At 38.0% G+C, this 21,511-nt stretch overlaps 1 protein-coding gene across 4 annotated transcripts in view; it reads right to left on the minus strand.

Moving 5' to 3' along the window:
* MYT1L (myelin transcription factor 1 like) overlaps window positions 1-21,511 on the minus strand; it is a 130,722-nt gene that overhangs the window by 98,449 nt on the left and 10,762 nt on the right. For all 4 annotated transcript variants that reach the window (XM_054195272.1, XM_054195271.1, XM_054195270.1 and 1 more), the window contains exon 4: window positions 6,167-6,537. In XM_054195272.1, the coding sequence (XP_054051247.1) occupies window positions 6,167-6,537 (371 nt within the window). The remainder of the gene's footprint in view (window positions 1-6,166; window positions 6,538-21,511) is intronic.

Consider the following 21,511-nt stretch of genomic DNA (forward strand, 5'->3'; position numbering starts at 1 on the left):
TCAGCATTTATCTGCAGACAGAAGGATGCAACGGAAATTGGAAAAGACAACCTCTATGCAGCTTCTTCTTGAGGACTTCAATCTGTGAGAATCTGAGCAGCACTGCTGATATTTGGTTCCTTTCCAGACTTACTTATCTGGCAAGTCTAGAGACAGGTTCAGTCATACGTAAGCCCTGAAACAATTTGACATTACGAGGGGCCCAACAGCTAACACTGAAGGAAGGAGTTAGTGAATTAAAAATACAAGCAAGCAAGCCCATGACACGTAAAATCGATGCAGAATGAAGCAGCACTAAAATCAGATGTGGTGCTGAACATCTTCTGTGATGCTCTTACTAAGGCCTTTAGTTCAGACCCTGAACTCCCTAACCATCCCAATGTCCTCTACAGAATTTCTGCTTATATCAACAAAAGTTGTGTATGGCAGAGATCTATAATCTGTCTCATCAAAGGTGAATAATTTCTTTACACTGCATAAAGCTGTAATTGAATCATTTGCTCTTGAAGGATCAAATATTTCACATTAACATTTAAGGCCTTTTATTTGTAGGAAAGGAGCTAACTATGCAAACCCGTGCATCAGAAGGGTACTTAAGTACCCTAACTTTAAACATGAAAGTTAAGGTGAAGAGGTCTAATAACTGATTGAAGTTACACGTAAGTTTCTAGACACAGTCTGGAAGGTCTACTGAGCTTCTGAGTTAAACATTCACATGGAAGGAAGTCTTTTAAAGTAGTTCCTCAAGGGGAGGAAAAGTTAGGTATGACACGTGCAACGCCACATCAAGTAAATGTAACTCTACTGACATAGAGTTAGCAAATCAAGTTATTCTTGATTTGTCCTTACATAAACAAACTCGATATCAGGCCCAATTTCACTTCAGAGAATTCAAAAATAATGTTTAAACAATGCCCTTAACAAATTATACTGTCTATGAGCAGCAAAAAGTAAACACCTTGAGCATGGAACACAGCAGCAAGCGAAATTTTACTAAACTAACACCACAGTCATGTTTAATCAACCCACCAACCAACCAACCAACCAACCAACCAACCGCAAACATGTAACAACTGTAAGAAATAGATCTAAACCTTTTCCACAAGAACTAGAGGTATCTAGAGGGTATTTACTGACTAGCTGTTTCCCGACACTACTCCACAACCTTGAGGTTTCCATCTCTGCACTGCTTATTCCAAATCTTTCAATCACATTATTTCCAACAAAAATTTTCAGTGAAAATGTGTGTCTCTATATGAAATACAAAAAGCTAAGCAGCAGAACATGTTGCAATCCATGCTTGCATCAATGCAGAAAGAAGGCATCAATAGAAGTTCTTAAGCCGTGGTTTGACCTGACCACTCCCAGGCTTGAGCGCTTTGTAACTAGATCAAAAAGGCAACTAACTTCTTATGCAAAGGAAACCAATACAATGGCCAGGATAGGTGTCTTCCAGATGCAACTCTATTTATTTTTTTCTCTTGTTCATATTGTTGTTGGTGAGATACTCTAAGTGCTCTTTTATGAAGGGGGTGAAACAATACAGCAATAGTGTTTATTAACAAAGGGTTAAGATCCACTTCACCTTGTGAAACTGTCAGGTATTTATTTAGTCTTCTTTGGCCCTGGAAAATGCACTGGAAAATGTACATTGTCCTAAGCAGTGAAATTATGCTTTCTGGCCTCTTCATTTAAAGGTGTAATTTTCTTCTATTAGATGTTTTGCTTGTGAGGTACACGTGAGTCTAGCTCTCTGCTCTGATTTATACTGAACCCCCACTGTGTTCACCAAATAGATGACCACTTTTCTGCTAATAATTTAAATAAATGAATATGATGAGTGGTCAGCAGGCTGGACAGGCAACCTTGCTAATACAGATATGCCATCTTTATTTTATCAAGATGTAGAGTGTCTTCAGCAGCAAGCACAGTTGGAAAGCTGTGTGCCACCACAGTTTCCTCAGCACATGTGCTTCTTTCATCTTTAGATTGGTGTTTGCATCCCCTCTTGGTTAGAGAGCGTAAGTGCTTCAGAAGCAATCTGATAAGGAGAACAGGAAGACAGTGGCAGGTACTAACAATCTTAATACAGCTGATAGCTGGATTTCAAATTATGAGGGCCTATATGTCTCTGTTGAGTTTGTGCAAGTGAAGGAAAAAACCCCAAAATATTGCCAGACTTTTAAAAACAATCCTACAATTTAAATAAATGTGAAAACAGGGAGAATCTCTATGTCCATATGCTAGCTTTTATTTATTTAAAAGACCTGTATTATGTCTCCTTTGAATCCATCTCCTTTGATATCTATGTTTTACAGCTATTTTTGCAGTGTATACCACCTGAAAAATTAGGTGCAGTACCACCTATTGGCATATTGTATATGCCAGCTACCTTGAGTTAATTAGAAAATTTAAGTGAGTGTCTAAAAGATTTATACATCTTAACAATTCACCTCTTGGGAAACTGCAAGAGTTTTTGTAGCATCATCTCTGAAATGGACTTGATTGATGTATCAAATTTCCTTAGGTCTAGAATCAGCCTGATTCCTCCTGCCCCTGGCAGATTATGAAATACCTGGAGTACAAGCCATCTTGAATGTCTTCATGTGAAATGGGCTAAATAGTGCCTAGGAACATCTGTTCCGGGAGCTTCTCCAATGGAGGTTTCTTTCTATAATAGAAAAACCGTGTGAAACGGCCTTTGGGATCCAAATACCTGAAGCGAGCTCTTCTCAGGAGAAAGTACTTTGGTTTGCCTTGCAAATCAAATGCACCCTTCAGATTTCAATCCAAAGGTTCTCTGCAGTTGCCATCACAGAGAAGGCGCACTCCAACAGCAGCCTTTTCTCTTAGTCCTTCTCATTTGTATTGCAATTTACAGGTCAGGTTATGGTAACACAGATCAGATCATCTATCTGCCCTTTCTTTCTGGGATATAAGGGAAATTGGAAACATTCATCTTTCCTTTAGTGGTGGTGCTGAACGTAAGAGCTTCTCAAGTCTATTCATAGATAGATGGATAGATAGCTGTTCTTCAAAGAGGTTGAGTACATTTAATGGAAATTTAAAGAGGATAAACCAGCCATTGCTGGAAAATTGTAAGCATTATGAGCACAGAATTTGTGACTCATCTAAAAAAGTATGGGGTCTTCTGTTTTTTGTTTAATTTTAAATTGGTATTTTGAGATTTGTAAGAGTATTTCTTTAGGATACATTGGTATTTCCAAGTCCTTTAGTTTATCAATGATGAACTAGAAAGATGTGATTTTCAAAAAGGCCAATATCATTTCAGTGAAAGTCCAAGTATTCTCAGTAAGACCTGTACACCTACATTACCTGCTTATTATCTATATACTCTAAGAATCCCATGCAAAATTCACGCCAGTGAGGTACTTGAGTTTCACAGGATTCACCCTTTTCTACCAGAAAACTGAATTTGGTCTAAGAAATGATAAAATACCTTACCTTTCCCCTCTCTCCCCTTCCTTCCCACTAATTGCTACCTCTCTAGTCCTATACTTACTGATGAAATTCTTCTATCACCAATACTTATGATTTTAACTGTTTCGTCCACCTAGACTATAGTTACTTATGGAAATTGTCTGAAACTGTTATTATCTACAGCGCAAGTGACAGAAGCTTTTATGGGAACTGTGCAGACTTCCTGGTGTCCAGTGGCTAATTCTGCATTTTGTTTCTAGGGATAAGAACACTCAGACACATTCAGACTTCCTGCTAAGGTGCCTCAAAAGGTGGGTGGTGGTTTACTACAGTGTCTACATTGTACCAAGCAGCAAGTGATTGAGACAACTAAATTCAGAGCTGACAGACCTATTTTTTCCATATAGACAATAGATAAAGGGAGGTGCCATATTCAGACCATATAGTTTTAGAACGCCTAATTTTGATTGTACTTTGTTTCCCTGGAAAATCAACAGTCCAAATTCCACCAGAGCTGCTTATGTTACGAGTGGAAGAAAGTGAAACGCCAGGATCCCTATAAAAATCAATCAGAAATAAGCTATCTAGAAAAATCTGATTTATTGATTAGCTTCTAGACCTCACCAAGAACAAACTGTTATCACTCTGCACTCCTTGGCACAGACATAAGGAAGTCCATACTACCTTCCTCATTAATCACTAGTAACCCTTTCTTGTATATCAGCTGTGCTCCAGCTGGGATTGTTGCACAGTAATTACTATGTTGATTCTCAAAAGATCAGGAAATATTTTTCTTATAAAATTCTATTATCCCTTTTCCCATTTTATGAGGATTTTTTCATAATGACTAATATTTGACATAGAAAATAGATATATATTTATTAATGTACAAACGTATTATTACTGGAATAACATGGGATCCTAAGAAAAACTTGACCTGTGCAAGTTTTAATTCCATGTAATATGCAGAGCAGCTAATACAGGTACTTCTGTAGAATTTTTGCAGTTCTTAACCACAGCCTACTACATATGGAAGGAAAGCAGTCAAAAAGCAATGGCAACCTCTGTAGATTGATTAGGACCACTAACTGCATGTGTAACTGTATTGGAATAAGTAAACCACTGTGTTTCATTATGATAGTAAAAGTAAACTGAGTATCAAGCCTGCTGGCTTGCCAGAAGCAATTTTCTTAAGCTCTTGAGTTTTGTTTAGTTTTTTTTTTTTTTTCATTTTATCATTTTTGATAGTGTAGATTCAAAGTTTTTGATGTCAGCTGAAATCACCGCAGCAGTTGCATCATGACCTAAGCACCAACAAGCTCAGTCAACATTATCTCTTAAAGAAACTGCTAGACATCCTGCACTTGCCCATCAGGACAGCAACAGCAGTTGCACATCAGCCTGATCTAACACAGCTTCTCTTCCAGGTTCTGAAACAGCAGAGTTCCCTGCAAAAGGAAGTGGCTTCTCTGTTGCATCAAACTTACGTAACTTTTAAGACTGGCCATTTATGCTCTACCAATTTTGTTGGCAAATTTAAGCAATTGAGGAAATGATACAGGTTCAGATATCCGAGAAAATGCTTATAGCCACCCAGCTGGCCACCATCTTGCCCAAATGGAAAGAATACTTCCAAAGTCCTTCTATAAGACTTAAGATCTGACCTTACAGAATGCTGAAACAAAAGTCATACAACTTTCATACCTGGTTCCTAAGAGGAATCCAACTGAGGACTGCTGAAAGCTTTTCTTATATTTTTATTGGTTAGAAAGGTGAATCTACCCAACCAAAAACGTGTTCCCTGGAAATGGGAACAAAATACTTTTTAGATAGCTCATTAATTTTTGCATGATTCTTTCATTTCACCCCAGTGCATTACGATGTCTGTCATTAGCATATGGACTCTTAAGTAAATGGATACCGATTACATATTTTGAAAATACTGGTTATATAGAGTCCAATATCCCAAAAAAGAGAAAGGTGAATAGGTCAGTCACGTTGCACCTATATTAATTTGGTTACTACCAGTGACCTGTATGTCTAAATGGCATTTATGCCATGGTATGATAACCAAAATAAATGAATTTTAGAAGGATTTTATCTCTGTAAACCTCTCACTCTCTATATTTTTCATAGAATCAACTAAAGTACACAGCATTCAAGTCTCAAAGGACTAAAGTATAATAGTTCATTCTGAATAGTTTCTTGGGGCAGGGGGAAGTATGGGGCAAAATTTTCAAAGGGAAGAGACCCATTTTTGCTCACAAAAATTATCTGCAAACTTGTGACAGCATTTATGTGGGCAACCATTGACATTATATAAGCAGATCCAGAAAATACACTGGCAAATGATCAGTACAGGCACCCAGCTGTAGCTGATGCTTTGCTTGTACCTTCGTGAATATTCTCCTGGTAACAGCATGCATTAATCCACTACTAGGATTACATTTTATGCAAGCATTTTTACCACAAACACACCTCCACCCTCCTTGTTTGAAATGTGAGTGCTGGTGCATTAAAAAATATTTGGAAGACAGACTTATTAAAATAATTGTTAAGAGAACACAGTGGGGTATATTTTCAGTGTGGAGCTGAGTGATTTAGCTGCGTGACTTCCATTAGCTTTAATGGGAACCGCACAGCTAAATGCTCATACACCACACTAGAAGATTAACCCAGAAAACACGCATTGTTTACTTTTTACTAATACTCTGATTATTACCACGTTCTTCCTCCTCCTCCTCCTCTTCCTCCTCCTCTTCTTCCTCCTCCTCTTCATCCTCCACATCTTCACCTTCCTCTTCATCCTCCTCTTCTTCCTCTTCAATCTCCTCCTCTTCTTCTCGATCTATCTCCTCATCATCCTCCTCCTCATCCCCTTGCTCCTCATTATCATCAGAATATTCCTCCTCTTCTTCATCCTCTTCCTCTTCTTCCTCTTCCTTTTCATCCATCTCCTCTGTTCCATCAGTTTCATAGCACTCATCTACTGAAGAGTTGTCTGCTTTAACCACAAAGGGTTTTCTTTTGGGGGCTGGTTCTTGGGGTTGCTTATCTTGTGTTTTTCGTTTTTTTGCCAAAGGACAGCCATAAACACTGTGCAAAAATAAAACATGCAAATTATTACACTGTCCTGCAGATTTCTGTAGGTCAGATTGTGTAACTCATGTCATTTAGTCACATATTCTAATTCTACACCATGATTAGTCGCTGTTCTCAAAATGCATATTTTCAAACTAAAATGCAGCTTAGGCAATAATGACCAAGGGGGAGGACACTTACAAAACCTGTGAAATTGCAAACAACTATTATTTGCCTGAAAGTGTCACATGTACATGCCAGCATAACAGTTACAGAACTGATAAAAATCTGTATTTTTCCTTCTCATTCTTTTGTCTCTTCTATACGTTACACTCTTTCCTAAGGCAGATAATATAGTTAAAAAACCAGCAATCTTATCCTACATGTTAGCCATCAGTACAACAATCGGCAATAAAGGAATGCTTCATAATTTTGTAATATTCAGTAAGGTTTAAAATGTGTACAATTAAGATATATTTCAATTGATATTTAAATAATGAAAATACAATCACATTCTTAATACTGTTGTTTATTGTTGTTATTATTATAAATGATGAATTGTTTTTAAATTCTCCACTGCTATGCTCCATTACATGCTACAAGGCTGGGTACATGGGAAAGCAAGCTCCCCAACACAACCCAAACCAATAGATTTTTCATGGCCAGTGTTGGAAGTGTTCTCACATTGAAAAAAATCAAACCATGAACAAAATCTGTTGTCAGTGAAGGAAATCAAACTTTTCAAAGTTGAGTACCACTTCCTTGCCGATCATTTTAATGCACGGTAACATAAATAGCATTTCAGAGTTCTGGTATTCCACCAGAGTAGCCACCTGTTTCTCAAAGGTCATATAATGTATGTCGAATGTGATCACCCTTGTGTAACCCCTAAAACCTCCTAGATGGAGTGACTGTACGGACAAATTACTTTTTGTTTAAAGAACTTTCTCTTTGAACTTTTTTACTGTGTGATTATAAATGCTACTCAAACTACATCATTGATTTTTAGTCTTCTTCCTGTGATTAACTTGTTTTGGGACATTTAAACTGTTCTTTCTAGCCCCTCCTGCATATCTACTTGTAACTTCCTTTTACGTTGTATTTTTGTTCCTTTTATCCTGACTGCAAAACACTGAGGAACTTTATCATTTTCTTCCACTCTAATAATGCTTCATATTCTATTGACAGACCACTGAAAAATAGGGGGTTTCACCACATTTAGTACTACAGATGTGCTCTTTGTGGTGTCTGCGTGGTCTTGATCTTGGTCTGATTTAATTGCATCCCAGCAGCTATTCATCCCAATTACTTAAACCACTACTTAGGTAACAAGCATTTTATTTAAGTGCCTAACCATTTTATTTAAGTGTCTAACATAGCCATTGTCTTACCTAAATTTTAAAGCACTTGTTCATAAGAGGGCTGTCTCAGTCTGCCTGTCACACACGTATCTAAGGAACATACACAGTAACAAAAGACGATATTCATCATCGAAAACCTGTGAAGGGAGACCTTCTCCGCATAACACAAACACTTCACTCTCTGTGTAGGGACTACAGGTGACTCTAAAGTCCAATCCAGTGTGCCTAAATTAAACATCTCCTTCCATTAACACTAGCAATAAATACTGAATCAATTCTAATTACCCCCATCTAGCCAGATTCCAATGCTCCTTATGTGGGAGCGTGTATGGGGTAGTAGTCCTAATGGGATAGTGTTTCCAGATACAAACACCAAAGGTGAGGCCTAACATTGCAGGCTAGAGGGGGAACAGACCTGCATTTAAACTCTCCATGTGGAACACTGGGAGAAGGCAGACGAATTTTTCCTCAGAGCTGGAATTTCAGGGTGTATGTAGTGCCCAGGGAAATGACTTGATCATTAGGGAGGAACCTGTTTCATTTAGGTGCCTAACAGAGGTTGCATCCTGGAAAACAGGAGTGGGTCACGGCCTGGGGCTCAGGCAGATTTTAGAGACTTGTGTATCAGTTCAGTGGCGTTTAAGCAGACAGGATAACATTTATTGAGTGGTTGTGTCTTGCCTTCTTGATTTCTGTTGCTTCTCTTTGTGATGCGTATTACCCTCACTATAGCTTCTTCAATGCCATTATCATTAAATGGTATTTTCTCAAAATCCTGATCTTTATTTTCAAAGATGTGAGTAGGCTCAGCCCCAGCAATCCCCAGGATTTAATTTCTTCCTCTTATTATAACTTTCTTAGAACATTGTAAGAGGTAAAAAGATGACACTTCAGGCAGCCCCTAAGCTAAAACCATCAAGGCTAAAGGGACCAGCAGATGTGCAACTGTAAAAATTTTTGGCTACTGGAAGTGACGCAAACTTGAATTTTGCCACATTAAAGTCAGAACATTAACCCCACCCTGCCTCAATCTTTGTTCAGTTAAGAACACTACATACTTGCAAAAGTTTTCATCTAGTAATGCCACAAAACAGTCCCCTTTGGAATTCACAATAGTCTAGCAACTGGGGAAGAACCCATAGGATGATAAATACATCTCTTTTGTTTTGAATTGTTGTTTAATTTTTTTATTTGGCATCTAAATATAATTGCATGACTTTTTAGATGCAAATTATTGGTCAGAGGTAGCAAGAAATTGTTGCCATTGCCATTTTTGGTCATCTTTAATCTTTCTTTCATGGCTTTATGCTTTTCTACACAACATTTTAGAAAGTTTGTGAGATTCTTAAGACATTACTTGGGATTCAAGCCCCCCCTGAAAGTGTATAATGGGCAATGGAAATCAATGCCACTTAGCTGTCTGACCTGCTTTGATGCTTTTATAAATCTCATTAAATAACTATTTGCAACTCAGCTATTGAAGTAAAGTTGTGAATTTGACTTTAGTTTTTCACTTTATTTATCTATTCTCAGTGCCTTTGCTCATAGAATTAAAACTGAGGACACATCAGCAACAAACAGAAACAAATGTTTGTGTAATTTAATGGTTGTATCCAGCATTAAGACCTTGGGAATATGTCATTTTTCCAAGGAAATCAGTTATGTTAGTTAAATCTGACTGAGCTTTTGTAAACTCTTTCCTTATTAGTTTGTACCAATGTGCTGCCCATTTTCTCTACAGTCCTGAATTTGGTTTTGCCTGTGCTTGGATTACAGTTTATAAAGGTACCATTGCATGGGTTTTTCTTATAAAACCTTTAAAATACTGTCTTGCCTGGGCTTCCTTCTGCTCTTCAACTATATACCTCATACAGCTTACATATATCTCATGTACTACAGACTTCATAGTCCGAGAGAGTTAAAAAAATGATCCATGTCTTTCAGAAACCTGGGAAACAGGCCACCAGACCTGGAGCCTACTGTTTAGCTGCCCTATTTTCTCCTTTTTCTTTCTTAAACTGTTTTGCTCTCATCCTTTGTTTCATTAATTTTTCAGATTCTGCCTCCAGGACAGTTCTCCCTGTTTCTGGCACGTTCCCCGTGGTCTCTCTGGCGAGCGCGCCGAGGGGAAGGCAGTGACGGCTCCCCAGCAGCCTCTGCCACCCACTTCCCCTCCCGACCACATGGGGAGATGACAGTCTCTCCCACTGACCTCTTGTTCCTCATATATTTCTGAAATCTGTTATTGCTTGTCCTTACTGCTTCTGCAATTTTCTCCCCATTTCCAATCTTGCCTTTTGTGATCATCCCCTTATTTGCTTATTTTTTAGACTTGTTTATCCCTGCTCAAAGCAATGACCCCATTGATTTATCTGTCTTCTATGCCTTTATCCGTTCTTTTATTGCTCACTGTATTTCCCTGGTCAGCCCTGTTTGTCTTATGTTCCCCTCACGCTTCAGCTCTCCTAGCTTTCAGCAGAATATATATTTGGGCTTCCTGAAACACACTTTTGAATATTCCACATTGCTTTGCTATGTGTCTCAGTCATCTCCGGTTTTCGGAATCTGTCATGAATAATTCTTGTGGAAAGAATGTTGTTGAATTTTATAGTGATAAGCTCCAAGAGGATATATAGACATTAATAATTGAAGAAATTTAAGAAATAATATATGAATTTATACTCCTAAGAAGATGATTTATGGTTTTTTTTTAACTCTCATGCAATTTCTCTTCATTAAAAAACATATGATGCTACTCACTGATACATTCAGTAGGACCTTTCCTCAGCAAATACATATTTCTTTCCCAGAGTTGAACTTCTTGATTTTTATGTATTTTATTACTAATTTAATATAATTTTCAGCATAATTGGTATGGTTATTATTTCAACAATAAAATTATAATTAAATATATCTCTTTAAATATACATTGTACAGGACCTGAGAATTATAAGGGATTTTCTAAATCAGATTACTGATTAACATTCTCCCCTCCAACTCACACGTCAAAGGTGGGACACGACACCAATGTCTGGAGGACACTTTCCTCTTAGAGTCTTACTTCCCTACATGAATTAGAAAGGGAGCTTATGTGACAAAAAAAGGTTCAGTCAACTTTAAATACCTAATTTAGATAAAGTGATTCCTATCTGTCATGTTTACCTGCCTTCTTTTTTCATTTCTCTTTTCTGTTGAATCTATTAATTCAGAAGCCTCATGCTATAAGACCCCAGTAAAGAAAAATAGTATGATGGCAATACTATGCGCTAAATCTGAATATTTTTTCTTGGAGAACTGGTTTTTTTCTTTCTTTTTTTTGTCATTAGTACTTTGAAAAATCTTACAAAGTGTTATTTCAATCTAAAATGTGTAAATGTGTAGCCGGCAACAGTGCTCTCATTCTTTTTTTTTTTTTTTTTCAAGAATTTAATTTAACATAAACCAAAACATTTGATAGGTAATAGAATCTAAAAATTTACTATATAGACACTTAGTGAGGTTATCAAAAACATTTAATGCAGACCTTAAGTATCTGAAGTGTACTGAGGTGGAATTTTATCATATATAGCTGAGGGTAGCAAATCAGGAAGAGTCTGCTTGGAAGCAAACTTCTGCTTAAGGCTTCACAGACAAAGTTCCCAAGGCATTTACACTTGTTCCACTGGATACCGTAAGTACTGTTTCTGGTTTGGACTAGATAACTTCCAAGTCCATGTCTCCAGATGAAGGCTTTTAGGGCATTGAGAAAACAGGTATTTTGCAGATAAGTCCTCTAACAAATCCAGTCTTCAAAGAATGTGCAAACCTCATTAATTTGCATAACACTGCATCCTATTAAATCACTCTCGAAACACTTCTAGCTTTAAAGGAATGATTCTGTCAACTGATAGCAGCTGACCAGAAAATAAGCATTTGGATTCCTCCAAACCCTACATCTTGAACACCCTGCACTCCTTCCTAGCAGACAATGCACTATTATGAGGAAGAGCTGGTAACGTTCTTTTTGAAGCTGGACCATTGCAAGAATAAACTCTTTCAGCTGAGGATGATTTTCCATTCATATTTAAATGACTGCTTAAAATATGCCAAATTCCTACAGGAATGAGCAGCAAATTCAGTGGACAGTGACAACTATGAGGCAGTAGAGTCAAACTTCTTTGTGGGAAATTATTTTTGCTCTCTAAGCCACACTGGTCAGGAATCTTTTCTACCACACAACAGTCCCGCGTAATGCCTGCGTACTGTCCTGGAATATGGGAGGCACTGAGTCGAACCTTCCCTGGCTGTGAAAGGTAAAGAACTTTGCTGAGCGTTCTAATCACTAAGCTATAGAAGAGACAACAGGAAGAGCAACAAGTTAAAGATCAAGAAGGTAATGGAGTTTTTTGAGCTTTTATTTTGCAGAGATGGCTAATTGTAGCCTACAAGACAGAGTTAGGACACACTGGTTTTAGTGCTCCCAACCAGCTGGATTAAAATACTCTGTGCTAGCATCCTGCCTGCTATGAATCCCAGTCTAGAAGACTATATTACCAGAATCTGCTTTCCAGGAGCCTGCTGGCAACTGAGCCAAAGCTGTTCCATAATTAGGCATGCTTCTTGCAACCACTGCACTGCCAAGCATCAGAGCATCTAAGGCCACTTACAGAATGACTGCCCCCACCCCTGTCTTCTCAGTTGGAGCTAGGCACCAATTCAGAGTCAGTGCTTTGGAAAATCTGTGTTCCCACCCATGTTTTACATGCTTGAATATTATTATAAAAGTGGGCCCAAATTACTATGTTTTTATCTATTTAAACTATAATTAAAAGTAACAAATACCTTTTAAAATACAATAAACTCATCTCCATAGTTCTGCTGTATTTCAGACTTTCCCACGAGCTTCTGCTTCTAGTTCAATAAATCAGATTATTATATAAGCAGAAAGCACTTCACAGAATCACAGAATGATGGAAGAGACCTCTGGAGATCATCTATTCCAACCGCCCTGCCAGAGCAGGGTCACCTAGAGCAGGTTGCACAGGAACGCATCCAGGCGGGTTCCGAACGTCTCCAGAGTTGGAGACTCCACCACCTCTCTGGGCAGCCTGTTCCAGTGCTCTGCCACCCTCAAAGGAAAGAAGTTCCTCCTCACGTTTAGGTGGAACTTCCTATGCTCAAGTTTGTGCCCATTACCTCTTGTCCTGTCCCCGGGCACCACTGAAAAGAGCCTGGCCCCATCCTCCTGACACCCACCCTTTAAGTATTTATAAATGTTGATAAGGTCCCCCCTCAGTCGCCTTTTTTCCAGACTGAAGAGACCCAAATCCCTCAGCCTTTCTTCATGAGAGAGGTGTTCCAGTCCCCTAATCATCTTGGTAGCCCTTTGCTATACCCTCTCCAGCTGCTCATAACACATCATCTTTACTTCATTTACTTGTACCAAATAGAAGTTCAATGACTTTTCAGATTAGGTATGTATACAATAGTATTTCAGTTCAGGGAAAACTATTAATTTACCTGAACAGGTAGAAACTTGACTCATAGGAATGAGTGAAATGTTGAGCATCCTATCCCTTTTTGCCTTCTGGAGTTTCAAATATTTGTGTACCATATTATGGAACAGTAAGAAAAATTACAGAAGTGCCCAGAAATGCTGGGTGTCAAATGGTAAAGGTAGAAGATCTGTTATTTTCTTCACAGAGCTTTAAAAGACAACTCGATCCTTTTGCACTTCAGAGCCTTTTTAAACACACAAATAGCCACAAACATCCTGCAGATTTGCTCATGTGTATTGCATTATTTAACTAAATAAGCCCTAAAGAAAAAGAAGTATCTTTATAAAACAGGACTACAAAAAGAAGTTAGGAGGAACAAATAACATGAGAACAGAATGATGATGGAACTCAAAACTGAAGTTGTTTTTTTTTTAGAAATTCGAATATTGAAATAAGTATATTTAAACAAAATAAAGCACAGTAGCTTTGATGTAGTCAATACAGCCACAGTAACTTAAGTCAAAGCGAGGATATTTTGTTTAATTGGATCCTATACCTCTCCAATGTGAAGCACCTCCCCACCCTTATTCACTGAGACTCCAAACTGGTGTAACGGAACCCCGTGATGAACGGTGGCAAACTCACTGCCTGATCTGCTCCCTGGCTGGCAAGATCATTTCACCCATCACCAAAGTCTCTGCTCTTGGGACATGACAACTGAAAGGAAACTTTCAGTTTTGCAACAATTAACCCTTTTAAACAGTAAGTTTATTTAATTGATTTAATCCAATCACTGTTCAGTGAAGAAAAATGAGGCACTGTAATCTGTTTCTAGCTGTTGTACAAATACACAGGAAAAGTCTCAGCCCTGGAGAACTCATTTAAAGCAAGATGTGAAAAATAAACTTAAATCACGAGACTAAAATCTTTTGTGGCAGCACAGGTTAGCAAAGTACATACCCTGCAGTTGTAGACTATTCAAAAGTAGTTATATAAATAAATCAATATAATATCTGATTGCCCCGTGACTTATGATGTCATGGATGGGGTTCATCTCTCACCTACCCCTAGGCTTCTAAAAACTAAGTCTATACATGTCATGTTAAGCTCCCTTCATAAGTCAATGCAGAGGAACTGGAACCTCCTGGGAGGCAATTCATCTCACCTTTCTTAGACACTTTGCCTATCTCTCCACTGACAATAAAGGGAGTTAATGGCAGTTAACTTATATTTCTACCACTTAGGAATCTGATAAAAGTGAGAGAAATCCAAACCTTTTTCTCCCTCTCTTTTTTTAACATTGTATGTCCATCCCCAACAAAGGTAGTACCTAGCAGATTTCAAAAGCACACACCACAATACTTCTATAAAGAGAAAACCAAAACCCTGCTTCTTTCCTTTCCACAGCTGCTGTATCACTTAACATGAATAATTCACCTCCCTATAGCTTAGCTATCTTTTCAAGACTACCTGCATGATCCAATATCAGACAAACACTGCAGCTGCACCCTAATCTTAGAATGGCAAATACCCAACTTAATTGTGCGTTCAAGAGCCGGAAGCCACAATTGATTACATCTTGTTGCCAGACCTTTGAATACAGGGACTGATCAAAGAAACTAGGACAGTGCAAAGAGCACAGGTTTAATGACTCATATTGATTCATTAGATGAAATGCATATAATCAAGTTTTGCTAAGTGGCTATTGATTCTGCACACTTCGATGTTGATTTAGATGTAACCCAGACACATGAAAATGGGAACATGCAAAGCCAGTGACCACTTCCGCACTAACTCAAAGAACGCTGCCTTCTGCACTAACTGAAAAGCCTGAAGTCCACATTTATTTCAGAAATCTAAACTGGAAGAAAAACATTGTGAAAGAAAACCCTCTATTTTTCTACATCCAGACAAAAATTAGGTTGGTTACATTGAGCTAAATCAAAGCAGTATCTAGAGCTGCCAGGATGTCCAGATTTGTATGTATTCTTTGTTTTCAGCCTCAGTGGTAATGACAACTCTGTTCACAGGTAGAGGGCAGGGCAAGTTCCAATTTATTTATTTTTCATGATAACATGATATCATAAAATGGGAAAAGTTCATAATCAGTCATTCACCAATTTGAAAGGGTTAGAATATGCTACAAGGGCGCAACTATCAGTTACAAAAAATCTTTGCATAGTCACAATGTTCGAGCCTTGGACATGATATGAAATCTTTCTATTCCAGTATTTTAAACGTAATTGCTTTTAAGCAATTCAGCATGCTAAGTTCAAGCATTCAAAAATCAAGGGAAATAAGCTGCTGGAAATCAAAGGCGATTCATGTAGTTATACTGTCAATCATTTAACAACACGGCTAGATACGTATTAGTAGAATCAACACCCTTAGACACAGACCCAATAGATCATATTCAACAACAACACAGCAGGTCAAACTATCATTCTAGCATGTACTTAAGTATTGAGTAATGGAGTACGCTGTCATTTTATCACATCTCTAATGCAGGGCTACTATAATGCGACTATCAGCTACTGATTTCTATCACAAATATTCTTCCCATCATCTCTCCATAGATACACAATAGCGCTGGATCCTAACTAAATTTTAACTATGAAAGATATATGGCACAGAAATATGATACACCAATTTTCCTGTAACTATAGCAATAAGTATCTCACTTGATCCAAAAAGCTAATGGCTACGGAATATAACCAGTGGAAAGGAATAATACTGTGGAGCAGCCTTCTAACACAAGAATGTGACTGTCATCAGTAAATACCTGAAATTACAGAAAAAAACGACTAAGACAAAGTGATACAAGCTGCAACGACTTCAGTGCTTATGTACTGGATTCTCACCTCCAGCATAAGCTACAGGACACCGTTCTTTGTCTTGCATGGTTGGTTAGGAGTCATTCAAGTGTCAAATACCCTAAATTCTGGTTGCTAGAGGATTGTGATGTTTAAATCTTCCTATTTTGAAAAAAAAGCGAAGAGATTGTTCCTTTTCATAACACAGAGAAAACATGATTATTCTAAAACAGAATAGAAATGACAGCATTCCCTCTACTTTATTGCATTATGGAGCTGCAGCTAGAACTGGTCTCTTGGTAAAAATGTTAACCATTATTAATATGTATTTAGCAAACGTTATTAGGAGGGAACTGAAAATTTATCCTCCATATTAATTTTTAAGAGCGCTTTCTTTCTTAGTGGGCTCTACACCAAAAAAGTTACCATAAAAGTCTGTTTAACATAAAGAGGATTTCAAAAATACCTTTACCTTTACCATTATACCTCCTTGAGGCTAATTTCTAGGACAAAATTTTGATACTAGCTGTTGTGCCTGGCAGTTTACTACTGCATACGAAGTTATAAGCACAAAATTAACACTTTTTGTTCTTTGCTGTAGATGGACACAGCTATTTTAGTATTATGTAATTTTCAACAGTCATTAGAGTCCCTACTATCAATTCCTATCAGAGATGCACTGGAGGAATCTGGGGTTCTTGACCCACACAATCCTCCTGCCCTAACTTCTGCTCAGTGTGGCAGTAATGGGGCACACCCTTCAAGAGACAAAAATAATGGCATATGTTTTTCCACCTCATGTAAGTACAAGGCAGGTATTGTGGATTGTTATTCTCACCTCTAAGAAGACGTTGCTGCACACACCCCCGCCTCCCGCCATGACTTACACCCTGGAAGGTGTGTATTTGCTTGTGCTAATCATCGATTGAACCAGTCTCCTTCTGCAGCGCATAGAAGTTGCTTGGTTTTAATATCAGGGGTCCTTGCAGGTAGTATTCGCACTAAGATACTAGCTCCCCTATCTTAAAGAAATTAGTTCCAGCTGTTGGGAGACTCAAAGGACAAAACTGTATCTCGTATGTTCAGTTATTTTTTTTTTCACATTTTTTTTTTTTTCATTATTAGAAGAATTAGAAATACCCTGGTCTAAAAATGAAAGCTTACCTACTAGCTTAATCACATGACTCCAAAAGCCAGATTTCTAGATATGGGCCTAAATGGCTTTGCCTTAATCTGGCCTTTTTTGATATACCTGATGAAAGGAAGGACACCCCTTCAGTCAAAAAAACCCCAACAAACAAACCTAACTGAATTCCATCACATTCTAGTCCAGAATAGTGAGGCTCCAACTTGACTCATATAATGATTTTAAAAAAAAAAATACTACGGTATATAACGTTACTTTTTATAGCTGACAGTGAGTTCTATTAGACTGTAGAAGAGTCTCTGACGGAACATGAAAATAGCCTCCCAAGGGAGTGGAAACCCCACACAGCATGATTTAAATGTGCCAGCTGGGTTGTGGGTGGAAATGGCGGTTTCCATTGAAAATCTGCTGCCAATATACCTCCTATGGCTAGATTTCACAGGGAAATGTGGCAGTTATCTCTCTCTGAAGTTCAGCTGCTCAGTTTTAAAGATGCACAGACAGGAAAGGTAGCAAGGGCCAAAGACTGAATAGAGAAAGGTCCAGAATTATGTACTGTCCAAGGACCAAAGGGTCCCAAAATTGGGAAATGGCTTGAACGACAAGTGTGTAACAGGAAGGTGGCAAGAAGAGAAACAGATTATTTAGTTTTATAAGATGAAAGGCAACTTTTTAGAAAGCGTATGCTACTTCAAAGACTACTTTAAATTTTTTGAATAGTTTGAGGCATTCGATGCTTAACGCTTATGTCTCATTGAAAGTCATTTAGCAATGTGTTAGTCACTTTTAAAAATGGTCCCTATATATCTGGGGCACAGATCTATAATGGGAACAGTTGTGGCAACATTAAATGTCAGCACACTTAACTTTAAAGTACTTAAGTTTAGATGACTAAGTTCCTTAGTGAATAAATCCCTCAATGGTAATATATAGGTATATAAACCTGGGAGTCACTATAGCAAGCATGTTGACTGTGGTGTATCTATGCTAAGAAATAGGAAGTATCACGAAAAGAATGCTTCCAAAATCACCTCACTCTTTCTTGTTGACGTCTGCATCTACTTGCAACCCTGACTTAGGCATCATCTTGAAAATATGACTCATAATCCAAAAAGACACTTTCTGATGCAGGTACAAAAATCATGCCCGTAGTATGGGTGGCTACTTTATTGTCTCTGTTTTGATACAGGCAGTGCGGTACTGTTCTTTGCCTTTTTTTTTAACAATTCGGGTTGAAACAATTGTCAAAAAAATGGAAGACCCCTTCTTTTATTTTTGTTTGGAACCCAATCAACCTGCTATGGCTCCAAATCTGCTTTCTCTAGAGGAATCCTTTAATCATCAAACTAGCTTTTCTCTTTCTTTCTCTGTTCTCCGTAGAAAACCTCACGCTCCTTTCTGTCCACAGGCCCAGCTTCAACAGCCATGACAGAAGGCAGTCTCATCCTAGTCAGTCTTCACCTGTCATCCTTTTGGTATGGTCCTGGCTTGGGAATTAATTAACAGTGTGCTTAGGCTCAATCAGGCTGATTGAGAAACTGAAGCAGCATGTTGCTTCCTGAGGTAGCATTCTCATCACTGGTCCAGGATGCACCACTATCACAAAATTTTTCAGTGAAAGGGGATGTGACTACTACACTGTCTATAGAAATCAGTGCTGTCCCTGTGTGTTAGTGCGAGCAGCGAATGCCTGCTCTGCTCACTGTGGCAGAGGATGCTGGTACAAGTACATGTGGTCTGCAAATCCCAAATGTTCTGGCATGTAGAAAGCACCGAGCATCACAGCTTAGCTAAGCTGGCAGCACCTCTGGGTACACATAAATAGGTTTTCCATTACCCGTTTGATCAACTACAGACCGAGGATTTTTGTTGGATCCTTCTCTTGGAGTTTAGTACCTAAGCTCTACTTAATTTGTGCTCTAGAAGTTTGTGCTTAATATTCTGGTTTATGTGACTAAATGCTTTTTTTGAAGATCAGATGCAGAAATTTAATGATGGAAAACATTTTTCTCTTATTCTCTAATTAACAGGTAAGTGCACTAAACTCAAAGGCCAGGTACCAGAAGACATTTTAGAGTCCATAATACCTAGAGGGTTTTGAAGCTTATAACTGCAAAATATGATGTCACTTCAAGTTATCTACTATCATGCAGTTATATTGTAATGTAGTCAGTAGGTGAAAATTTCCTAACTCTGCACGAGATGATTTTAAATTTCATTACAGCTTAAAAATTAGGGAGTTTGGTATCATTTCTGCTTTTCAGGCCAGCAAAGAAATTTTTCTTCCTGGAAACTTCGTTTTACAGACTTTTAGAGCAACATAATTAAAAACTGCCCTGGTATAAGAGTAACGAAATTCTATTCCTGCTTACAGAAGAGATCAGTTTAATTCCTAGTATACATAAAAAGTAAAAAAAAATAAAATTGCTACTAGCAAATATTAACTAACCATGATAGTTCTTTTGTGGTTCTACCCAAGCTGTCCACTAAATTGTGATGTGTAAATCTGACTGACTGTTATAATTTTCAATGAACAATCAAAATTATAGTCGATAGAAAAAATTAAATGTTTTCTCTGTTTCATAGTTTTACTTAAATGATGACATTTTAAATAAGTGTTTCCGCTTTTAGTCAATGCCATTTTAACTGTTCAGTCCTTCCTCCTACATCCTTTTAATAACATAACTGTAAGGAGCAAGCTTGACTGCTAAGATATGAAGTTAACACAGCAATCAGAATTTATTTGAATTCTTTCTAAAATGCTATTTGTTTTATAATTCTGACTTAGTTTCTGAGCCCGTCCTTCTCTGAGATCTCTTTAGGTCTCACAAGCTAAGCAAAGCCAGGCCACGTCAGATCTGAGTGTCAGTATTTCCAAGGAACACCTAGGTGCTGCAGAGACACTACTATGACTCAGAAAGTAGTACTCTTTCCTTGCCAGTAGCACTGAAAGAAATTCTTAGCTCGCCATTGTGGAAGGGAGAGAGGACTGTAAAGCTGGCAATACTTTATGTCCCATGGAATTAAAAAGAAGAGCAAAGTGTGTGTGTTTTAAGAACCAGAAACGTTAATTCCAAAGCCCTGCTCGAAGTCATGCAATCACATTCTGTCAGATTTATTCCGAAGTTTTCAGACACATAAACAATCTTTTTCTTTTTTTCACTTTCCACCCCAAACTCCTATGCGCTACAAACGTGCGCTGGTAAAAAGTTGCTATGGCCAGTCTTGTTAGTCAATGTGCTATTGTGAGTGTAGCAATATGACCTTCGATGTCATTTGAAATCAAATACTTAACATCACAAAATGCACTGTGGCTACAGCGTTAATATTCGTGAAATGTTTTGAAATGAACAGTTGAAAAAGCCTTATGAGCATAAAATACAGTTACCATAACAAATTGGCTACAGAGCAGCCGTCCATCTAGTTGGGACTTTGTATCTTCTACTTCCTTTCACAAAGTATGGGATATCCAGAGAATTCTCTAAGAAACAGGTTTCAAAACCAGATTTTTTGTTTGGTGACTAGCAACATGCAAATATCTATAAGACTCATGTCAGAGAACATTCATCATATATGTCACGATATATGACACATCCTCTTGTTTGAGAAGACTGTTTGCTTATCCCCTTCTCCTGAAGTAGTCTTTATGGTTACTAAGAACCAACAAAATAATTAATCCTCATTGATCATCCTAGAAGAAACCATGCCGAAGCAAGATCTACATTAAACACTGTATCACTAATTCTAGCACATTATTCTTATTGTCCCTGAAAATACTCAACAACAAGAAATCATTTGCTAATATTTGTATAAATGAACTTTTCATATAAGAAGGATGGTCTAAAGCAAAAGGCACTGGAGTAGAATTCAGAGCCATGACTCAACTTCTGGCTGTGACGCAAATTTCTTGTGTGGTAGCAGAGAGTCACGAACTGCTAGTTTACCAAGGGAGCGAATGCATTACAGCTCTCAGTTTCTATGCATAGCTGCACAGAGAAATTCTAACATCCAAGTGAGGCATGTCTGCTCCTCTTCTAATACCTAGGGACACGTAGGCACTTAACACACAGCAGAATTTAGATGCTGTAATCCGGACTGGAGGAAGATATTTTCTGTAGTGGGGGATTTCCGCTCTGAGAGTTAATCACCTTAAGCCTTCTTTTTTCTTAAAGAAACAGAGATAAACTCAAT

This window comes from Rissa tridactyla, chromosome 3 (genome assembly GCF_028500815.1).
Source record: "Rissa tridactyla isolate bRisTri1 chromosome 3, bRisTri1.patW.cur.20221130, whole genome shotgun sequence".
In the NCBI taxonomy this organism is placed as follows: Eukaryota; Metazoa; Chordata; class Aves; order Charadriiformes; family Laridae; genus Rissa; species Rissa tridactyla.